General features: G+C 41.5%; 2 protein-coding genes across 3 annotated transcripts in view; both read right to left on the bottom strand.

The window, feature by feature from the left end:
- The window catches only part of LOC113568603 (NLR family CARD domain-containing protein 3-like), a 42,109-nt gene extending 36,491 nt beyond the window's left edge, over positions 1–5,618 (bottom strand). The window contains exon 1 of the mRNA XM_035526025.1: positions 3,565–5,618. The gene's annotated coding sequence lies outside the window, so the exon portion shown is untranslated. The remainder of the gene's footprint in view (positions 1–3,564) is intronic.
- Positions 5,619–5,715: 97 nt separating this feature from the next.
- LOC118241335 (myb-binding protein 1A-like protein) lies at positions 5,716–9,517 on the bottom strand. 2 transcript variants are annotated; one of them, XR_004775984.1, is made up of 8 exons: positions 9,429–9,517; positions 9,056–9,108; positions 8,714–8,841; positions 8,238–8,304; positions 7,846–7,953; positions 7,157–7,254; positions 6,958–7,029; positions 5,716–6,353 (listed from the first exon to the last, which is right to left on the bottom strand). XR_004775984.1 is itself a non-coding variant. In XM_035526023.1 (8 exons), exons 3-8 carry the CDS (start codon positions 8,770–8,772, stop codon positions 7,017–7,019), a joined length of 351 nt encoding a protein of 116 aa, XP_035381916.1. In that variant the 5' UTR covers positions 8,773–8,841; positions 9,056–9,108; positions 9,429–9,517; the 3' UTR covers positions 6,943–7,016. The 2 variants fall into 2 exon arrangements, 1 of the variants encoding a protein (XP_035381916.1); XM_035526023.1 differs by lacking the exon at positions 5,716–6,353 and adding an exon at positions 7,806–7,818 and having other exon boundaries at positions 6,943–7,029; positions 7,853–7,953.
- Positions 9,518–10,250: the final 733 nt, after the last annotated feature.

Genomic DNA, 10,250 nt, shown 5'->3' with positions numbered 1-10,250 from the left:
CACAACATTCTTACCCAATCAACTCCACCTGGTACCTGCACTTCAGCAACTACACACACACACACACACACACACACGCACACACATCACACCTGTCCTTCAGCAATTATACACCCACACACACACACATCACACCTGTCCTTCAGCAATTATACACACACACACACACACACACACACACACGCACACACGCATACACCCACCACACCTGTCCTTCAGCCCACAAACGTACCACACACACACACACCTCTCCTTCAGCACACAAACGTACCCCCCCCCACACACACACACCCACGTGCTTCAGTAACACAAATATACCACACACACACACCTGTCCTTCAGGTGGCTCCCTGTTACTGTGACGGGTGCAGGGAGGGAGTGAAACTTGAGTGTAAGTTTGGAATGTTTTTACTCTTAATAGTACCAACAAACAAAAGCATTCAGCCGTAGCTCACAAATGCAAACAGAAACTAGAACAGCACTGCTAGTAGAACTTGGTTTAAATATGAAGAGGAAGTGGCAACAGATGAAGGGGAGAATAACTAGAATTTCAAACTAATAAGTGGGAGATGGAGAGCAGGGGAATGGCTGAGGATGACTGACAGGGATTAATGTGTGTGTGTGTGTGTGTGTGTGTGTGTGTGTGTGTGTGTGTGTGTGTGTGTGTGTGTGTGTGTGTGTGTGTTCCTGGTGGGTAGTAAAGAAAACCCATAGATGGGATGTGTTTTAGGGTGAGAAAGCCCTCAGCCACTTCTGATGAAAAAAGAAAGTGGCTTGTCTGGTCTGAGGATCATGTGTGGTAGACTCAGGACACTCTGTTTCTCTCCCCAAACACAGCAGGAAATGAACACAGAACAAAAGACAAACTGTAAGACAGACAACAAACACACAGGGGTCCACACACATTACAAGTAAGAGAGAGTTGGAGAATGTGTGTGTGGGTAGATGATGCTGAATCTCTTTCTTCTTTTCTCCTAAAACTAAAACACACCTGTGGTGAGCCCCTCTTATTAGTTTGACCTGTAGAATGGTGACATTGTTACTGCGGTATTAGTGTTGTAATGTTGGGGGGAACTTCACTCCCTCACACACTGGGAGGAACACATCTACCCCACTTATGAAAGAATCTGAGTGTGTAATGTGTCACACCCTAGGACTGAGGTCACAGGTTCACTGCTGAAGTAAGGAGGAGGCTCCTTAAAAAAACTACAGAGGAAAATCCTGTAATGTTTATTTCTTCGGCACAAGATTCGTTTATTCTGTTTCTTGTTGCATTAACATTCTGTCACTTTTGGGTTCTGCTGAAATACTGCTGATATTGAACCTGACAACATGTCTGTTATATGCCCTTAATCAGTGTACATCAGCTGTTCACTGCATTTACAGTACACTATAGGTGGTGGTGGGAAAAGTGAGGCATTGTGAAACACAAATGTTCGAAGCAGTTGTGTTTCAAGATTTCAAAACTGTAGTAGACAACTGTAGGGAACTGGGATGACTGGCACTGGTTGGCTTTATAATGTGTTCAACCTGGTGTGTTGGCCAGAACACAGCCATACTAAGATCAAAGGTAACAGATATGGACTTGATGTTACAGAACTGTGAAGTAGAGAATAGGTTAATAATGCTTTGAGATCAAGCACAAATATGGATATTACTTTAAATGTCATTGTTGTTTGTAAATGACAACATGCACAGTACACAGAAAAGCATTTTACAGTTGATTGTAATGGCTATACTACGAGCAATATAACTGGTACTTGGGCGCCATCTAGCGGTAATTCTCTGGAACGGATACAATCTCTTGATAAACAAAGAAATGCAGTGGCCATGACTAACATTTAAATTACTGATTTAACCTCCCTAAAAGACAAAGGAAGTACAGCTGATATGAAGCACAGCATTACCAGAAGAGAAATACACTAAAACATGAAAGTGAAACTAAACCTATACATAAAGGCACATGGAGTACCGTACCTGCGTGTTAGTAACTCTAAGAATCAACTAACATTGTTTTTTCATACCAAAACAGCAATATGAACAGAAGATGCCTGACTTATATTTTATCAGTAACACAGAGTCTCTGGGTTTAACACAAACTGAGTTTTACTGTGTAGGAAACACTCAGCACTTGTTCCTGCAAGAAATGACATCTGAACACACTCAGCCATACAGTCTAAATCTTTGGCCAATTACACAAAGTTTAATTGGATAATCGATAAATATATTTAGCCAATGACATAACATTTAACAGGATAAATATTTTGTAAGGAAAAACTAAATTAAATAATATTCACTCTTCCAACACTTCTGGGCTTTTAGAACAGAACAGAAACAATCTGACATGATCTCCAGTGACCACTTTTGCTAACATCTTGATGATTCTATTCTGTGAAACAACAAATTCTAAACTAATTTGGCTAGATAATATTCTGGTGGGTTATGCCAGGTTATCAATACATATGATATTGACCTATTTAATGAACTATCTGTGTGGAACAGGTTTCATCTATGGCAGAAGGAAGTGTTGTGAATGTAGATAATTATAATTATGGATAGTGAAGCTCAATAAAGTAAAATAAAGGAACAATTTATATATTTATTATTATTATTTATATTATAAAATATTAGTTGTTCTGCTGTTTTGGGGGCATCTTCTCTTCCCAAATTACCTCCTCAGTCTTGGAAAAGATTCATTCACATAGAACACATGTTGCTGGCATGCATAGGTGTTTTTACCATTATATAAATGTGTGGATGTACAGCACATCACTCCTGTCAATAAACCAGAGGATCTCTCTCTACATATACTTTCTCTTCTCACAAAATCCCTGAAGGTTTTGGTGTGATTTCTTGACTTATAAGCATTCATAGAGTTTGTGACTGAGACAGATGTGTGATCAGGTTTGTTTCAGACACTGTCAGTCAAAGACAGGAGCGGCAGGTTCTGTATGACAGTTGTAGAAACACAAGCTTCGTTTAGCCGTGGTCACGTGACATGGCCGTTTTGAGCCACACTTCGGATCAGTGTTTCAAAACGCTGCGCTTCAGAAACTCGAAACAAGCATAGAAACGTCAGTACTGACCGTCCCATCCCAAACTATAGTTAATAATACAGATAATGAACTATACAGGGAATCTGAACTGTCCACTGAGGATTTGGACAACACTACAAAACAGCTGAAACTGAACAGAAAACTAACTGTAAAAAACAGAAATCACAGCAGCAACTTTACGTTTATGCCAGAGGAGTTTCAACTGGGACCATTTGGAAAGATTACTGACTAACTACGACTTAAAAACGAGAATTACAATAACTGACAAAGTATATCTGACCAAGTTAAATAATTGTTTAAAAATATAACGACGGTACTAGGCGTTATATTTAACGTCCATTTTAGTGTCCCGTCATTTCAGTTGCGTACCGTTAACTTCACCAGGACTTTAATCTTTACATTTAATCCGCTTTTGTGTTGACCTACGATTCCAACAGAGAACTATGTATTTACAAAACGTTGTTTAAACTGCACCGACATCGCATTTTAACAAACAGACTGAACTTACCGTGAAATATTTTAAACGCGCGTATCTCCAATCCGCCCAACTTTCAACTTTCCTCCCAAACAGTTCAGAAAATACTTTCGTTTTCTTGAGATGGGAGAGACTACAGGAACACCAGTGGGAAAGTGGAGCACATGAAGACAATTACACAACAGCTTTCTTATGTCGGTCATTTTTTATTAAGACTATCTGCAGCCAAAACGTAGCTGTCCATCATTTTTTTTCTGCATCCAATCATAGACTATACAAACAATGGGAATCACAGTCCCTCCTACACGGACTTGTTTTGCGGTCGCGCTGAGAGTAAATCACTATGTCGGCACGTTGAAACACTTCGGAACTTAAACCACTTTGTAGATCTAACTTACAGATGATTGTAATTTAGATAATAAGCCTCACAGTAAACATGTGTGTGTGGACGTCCATGACATGTGCATATGACAAAGAATCTTCTTAATGGCTGAATGCTGGGCATGTGTTTCAAGTATTGTGGAAAGAAAATGTATTTGTTTACCTGTATTTGGTACATCAGAAAACTACATGATGCAGTTTAATAATAATAATAAACAAAAATAAACTATGAATACCACCTCCTAGCAGCAGTACAACCAATTTTACATTAGATCACATTAATAGTTCTATTAATGCATATTCTACATTGTAAGAAAAATATAGGAGTCCTAAATAAACAGATTATTTTGTATAATAAACACAGAACACAACCTAGCAGTAAAAGAATAGCAGTAAATGTCTATTAGCATTGCTGGTTACATAACAATGGATCATTTACATTTTATGTTAAATAAAGGCCATGCAGAGGAAATAAAGATACAAGAAACAGTAAGAATAATCACTGCAGTGCTCTTACATTAGAAGAAGGAAGCAAACAGGTTCTTCATCATATGAAAACTGTATTCAAACATTAAGTGAGCCATCTATGAGTGAGCCATCTATGAGTGAGCTATCTATGAGTGAGCTATCTAGGTGTCCTTTACAGCAGGACACAACCAGATTCCACTGAGAACTTCCAGCCTCACTACAGAGTAATTAATGACCACTCGGACGTCATAAATGTGTATAAGACAAACGGTTCCAACCCAAGTAGACGAGAGGCAGCGTGCATATGCAGTTTATTAACGAGGGAACCACAAACACGAAGGGCAAAATAAGCAGAGGCCTGGAGAAAACACTGCAGCAAGGCATGACATGAACTAGACAAACAACTATTACATGAACTAGCAAACAACTATTACATGAACTAGTGAAAGCAAGGGTGACGACAGTACTGGGAGCGTAACCTATAATAACAGAAGGAACCTATAATAACAGAAGAAACCTATAATAACAGAAGTAACCTATAATAACAGAAGGAACCTATAATAACAGAAGGAACGTGATTTACGGACAACATAACCGACAACATAGAAACCCAAACACAGGGCTCAGATAACCAGGACAAGTTGGCAATAAACAGATTCAGGTGAACATGGACCGGAAGGAAGGAGCAGACGAGGGGCGGTGAAAACTAAACCAAAGAACAGCAAGGAAGCAAAGGAAAACAGATATGACCGGGAAACCACGGAAACCGGGACGCCAGGAGGGGGCCATTCATGACAATGACATAATTATTATTATTATTGGATATGACCTTTTAGTACACAGAACACTGTATATCAGTAGAAAAGAGAAGATAAAAATGGATATAACAAGCCTCTTCTCAGCATATTCCTTTCTTAAACCCAAAATTCCCCACACAACAAAATCCCACATAATCTTACCAATTAAATCAGAACCCCACAATAAAATATGTGGCAGGCCAGATTCAAACACAACAGCCACTTCATCCTAATGAGAACAAAAAAAACCCAACAAAAATACCCCCCCACAGTCAGTCTTCTCAGTACAAATGTGAATCTCTCCTCTATCTGAGATGGTGTAGTATCTGTAACACATTATCCCTCTATGGGCTAGTTACACTCACTCTGAGCCCCTCAGAGACCCAGGACATTATCCATCTTAAATGCCAAGTGACTCACTCACTCACTCACTCACTCACTCTCTCTCTCTCTATCTATCTATCTATCTATCTATCTATCTATCTATCTATCTATCTATCTATCTATCTCTCTCTCTCTCTCTCTCTCTCTCTCTCTCTCTCTCTCTCTGGATGGATGATAGTAAATGATAAAGTAACAGTCTTGACAACTGCAGTATAAGCACGTTATCTTCTTCCGTTTGGGATGTTGTAACTCATAGCCTACTAGTCTAATACGCTACTTTGGTACACTAAGTGAAAAGAAAATAAAGCTTCATTTAGACACGTCTCACAACACACTCATAAGACATTGTTAGATACAAACGAGAGTTATGTTAGAATTCTAGATCTGAAAACCCAAATCACCGCTGTACTCTAGTACATTTATTTTACTGTATAGCTAATCTTTATCTCGTCACACCCTACAGATGTCTTCACATTTTTCCCTCTAAAAACTCTTGTTTCATGTTACACAAACATATCACTACTCCTCCATAGATTACAATATCACATATACAAACCACTACTAAACACATATTTCTATCTGGGCTACTCCTGTTGTCGATTTGCTTAATAAAAAGTGATTGACAACACAGCTCTGTCCTCATCATCTTTTGCTATCGGAGCTTGAACAGCATCCATCAGGTCAGAAGTTCAGAGCACCTGCTATAGGAATGAAACACACAGTGAGGTGTCTTGTCTCCACACCAACAAGACTTGTCCCTGCATCCTGCTTTGCCTCCTCATGTCACAGGATCTGTTTAACAAGAGAGAACATGTCTTACATACTTGTTTCTGTCTTCAGACAGGTTCATATTATTTAAATTCAGATTATTTAAATTCAGATTATCAAACACCAGAGCAATAGTACCCACTGACCAGGCCTTTAAAGACCTCCGTGATGTTTTACACCACACTTAAAACCCTTACAATGTCCAACAAGCTCAGATAGGTGTGATGGTCAGGTGTCCACTTACTTCTAGACATACACTGTATGTGTGCAACACCCATCGACCCAGCAGCTAAACACTGCCAAGGGGCTTTTGGGTACATTCAGATTATAATTCATCCCAGTACAGTGAGGAGTTTTGGGTACACTCAGATTATAATGTGTCTCAGTACAGTGAGGTGTTTTGGGTACACTCAGATTATAATGTGTCTCAGTACAGTGAGGTGTTTTGGGTACACTCAGATTATAACGTGTCTCAGTGCAGTGAGGTGTTTTGGGTACACTCAGATTATAATGTGTCTCAGTACAGTGAGGTGTTTTGTGTACATTCAGATTATAACGTGTCTTAGTACAGTGAGGTGTTTTGGGTACACTCAGATTATAAAGTGTATGTGTCTTCTAGCTGCCCAACCTTCTGCAGACTCCCCTCAGAATTCATGGACCTCAGAACATTCCTGAGAGAGTCTAGATTCACCTCCACCTTCTGATCAGAACAACAGAATTTTAGCCTTGACAATACAAACTTAATTAAAACAACAAATAAGGCCAGTGTGGAAAAAAACAGAGTGAAATCACAAGTCTAGAGCAAGAGATAAACGGGGTTTCTGTACCTCACTGAGAACCGTTTTGACCCGGAAGTGACAGAGTTCCAGGCCTTCAGCATCTTCCCATGAACTGCCTTGTTCTTGCACTCTGTGTGCTGGAGACTCTGGAGGAAACAGAACAGACGCCAAACTGTTTTAGCTCAGAGTGATGAGCCCACAGTTGGGGTGACACCCCCACCATCTCAGCAGCCTCAGACCCCAGTCCAAGCACTACACCTCAAACAGTTCTTACTCAGCCTAACAGGCATTAATTTCACTTATGAATGCATTAAAACACACACGCACACACACACACACACACACACACACACACACACAAAACAGCAGAGTGAATTAATTAGATTACACAGATTATTCATGTTGGCACAGTGTCATCCTACTAAACCCAGATTAATTTGTTGTGATTTAAAGTGTCCTGAGTCAGTGCCATATCCAACCCACCTGATACTGTTAACCACCCACTTCACAAGCCCAGGATCACCAGGATCAGGTGTGTAAGATAAAGGCTGAAAAATGGGAGAGTTCAGCTCTACCTGCTGGAGCTGGTCTTAAATTGTACTCTAACTGTGTGAGATGCATTTGAGCTGGACTCTACCTGCTGGAGCTGGACGCTACCTGTCGGGACTGGACACTACCTGTCGGGACTGGACACTACCTGCTGGAGCTGGACACTACCTGTCGGCACAGGACTCTACCTGTGGGTCTGCTGTTGTCTGGCAGAGTTCAGTCCACTGGGCTGTAGTCATCAGCTGCTTCACCTCTTTAGGCTGCAGAGCTCTCAGAACTATCACACACGCCTGGCCCTGCAACAGCCAATCAAAGCAATCCAGAGTGTTATATAGCCAATCAAATAGATCTAGCAGGTTAAACCAATCAAAACACCAATAAGGCCTTGAAAACGCTTACGCAAACCTGAAAGGATGAAGATGTTCATTTTTACAACCAAAACTGACAGCACTGGTATCTATAACCTTTTATTACAGGAAATGAACAACCAATAAGAAAAAAACAAGTGAAGACATCAATACCTCTGTTGCTAATGTAGCCAGCAGGGCTCGATTAGGTCGAGAGTCTGAGGGGGATTTACCTGCTGATGTTTCCTCACTGCCCCGGTGATGTTCTCTACTGCAGTGTCTACCAGATTCACACACAACCTTTAAAACACATCAGGTCAACACACATTAGTGATGTTCTCTACTGCAGTGTCTACCAGATTTACACACAGAACCTTTAAAACACAACAGGTCAACAGCACTGTTCAGCACTGGTTGACCCACTGCTGGTGTTATGTAGAGCATTAACTCTGCTGTGTGACATAATTCTACAAGCTCCATCACCAGCAGAAACATGTGGAGAATATGAGTGTTATAATTATACTACAGTAACTCAACAATGAGACCAGAATAGATTCAATTCTGTAGTGATTCTGTAACTACCGAATATGAGCAAATGTGTGTTTTTGTGTGTTTTGAGTATATCCTGAATATGTACGTCAGTGTGTGTGGTACATGCTTGTATGTGAGGCTGTTTGTGAAAGTGGTGTGTGTGTGTGTGTTCTCTCACAGGAAATCTGTTGAAGAGATTAATGAACATGTATCCCATGAAGGGGCTTTTTCAGTCATAAAGGACACAAGGGAATTTCTGAAACAGGAAGTTAATCTGGCTCCGTCCACCTTACCCACGATCCTCTCCTGCATACATACACAACAATAAAACCACCTTCATCTCACCAGCCTGACCAGAAAACACTCACATACATACACACACATACACAACAACAAAACTACCAATCTCTCACCAGTCTGACCAGAACACACCATTAATCACAGGAGCAGCATGTTGGTGCTATACTACACACACACACACACACACATAGGAGCAGTGTGTGGATGTGTTATACTACACCTGTGTGGCAGGAGATTGTGCTGCATCCGTTTCCTTCACCACACCCCTTAACACTTTAACCCGATTGAGTGCAGCACAAAGAGAGAGAGAGAGAGAGAGAGAAAGAGAGAGTGAGAGAAAGAGAGAGAGAGAGAGAGAGAGAGAGAGAGAATATGAATCACAACCATCTAAACATATAACAAAGTAACATTAACTAAATGTCAAAGTATAATTCAACTAAACCAGGAACTTTATAAGATGATATGAAACACATTTCTGAAACATTTTCCTGTTTCCTTGAGTCTTCAGTAGTTTTTATCGTAAGCGTCTTTGGTGTGGACAGTGTGTCCCAGAACAGTGTGTCCCAACTGTGTCCCATGAGCTCCCGTCTCACCTGAAGTAGTACAGCGCCACTGACGAGTCCTGCAGCTTCTGTGCTCGGCCAATCAGACGCTCCAACATATCATGAGCTCCGCCTCTCGCCCCTCTAACTCTCTGCACAGTTGGTTCTGTCACACACACACACACACACACACACACACACACACACACACACACACACACGTTGTCTTGGTGTTGTGTGTCTGTGTGTCCCACAGTCTGACGTACCTGAACATGTCTGCAGCTCTAAGCAGGAAGTCCTGCTCCTGCTGCACGACCTTGGAACTCATGACCTTCTTTATCACGGTCAGGAGAGGCTCCACCAGACACAGCACCAGACCACTGGAGCCCTGCTTAGACAGGAGCACCTGCAGCAGGTCCAGGATCTACACACACTGACACACACACAACCCCCCCCCCCCCCCCCCCCCCGCCACACATGCAGACACTACATTGTGTGCTGCATCCGCTTTCTTCACCACACCCCTCAACACTTTAACCAGATAGAGTGCAGCACTGAGAGAAAGAGAGATACACACACACACATACACACACACACACACACACGCACGCACACACACACATACATGCACACATACACACACACACACACACACACATATGCATGCACACACACACACACACACACACACATTCACACACACACACACAGTTAGCTCTAGAGAAGAGATGAGTCCTCCAAGTCTGCCGCTGTCCTGGCGTGTGGGAGCGACCAACTTTAATCCTGAAGTCCTTCACGAGCGTCCTCTCCCTCCGCACACGCTCCTTCTCCTCCTGACTGCCCTGACGCTTCCTCTTCTGCTCACTGAACAGA

The sequence above is a fragment of the Electrophorus electricus genome, chromosome 5 (assembly GCF_013358815.1).
Source record: "Electrophorus electricus isolate fEleEle1 chromosome 5, fEleEle1.pri, whole genome shotgun sequence".
In the NCBI taxonomy this organism is placed as follows: Eukaryota; Metazoa; Chordata; class Actinopteri; order Gymnotiformes; family Gymnotidae; genus Electrophorus; species Electrophorus electricus.
Note: the sequence above shows the minus strand (reverse complement) of the source record. Positions and strands in the feature narration are given on the sequence as shown.

Bases quoted from the DNA above. Each gene is read 5' to 3' on its own strand.
- LOC118241335 (XM_035526023.1), bottom strand. From the start codon at position 8,772: ATGACTGAAAAAGCCCCTTCATGGGATACATGTTCATTAATCTCTTCA. The intron at 8,305-8,713 runs GTGAGAGAACAC...TGTGTTTTAAAG, and splicing joins ATCTCTTCAACAGATTTCCT to GTTGTGTGTGAATCTGGTAG. The intron at 7,954-8,237 runs GTAAATCCCCCT...TGGCTGTTGCAG, and splicing joins CAGTGAGGAAACATCAGCAG to GGCCAGGCGTGTGTGATAGT.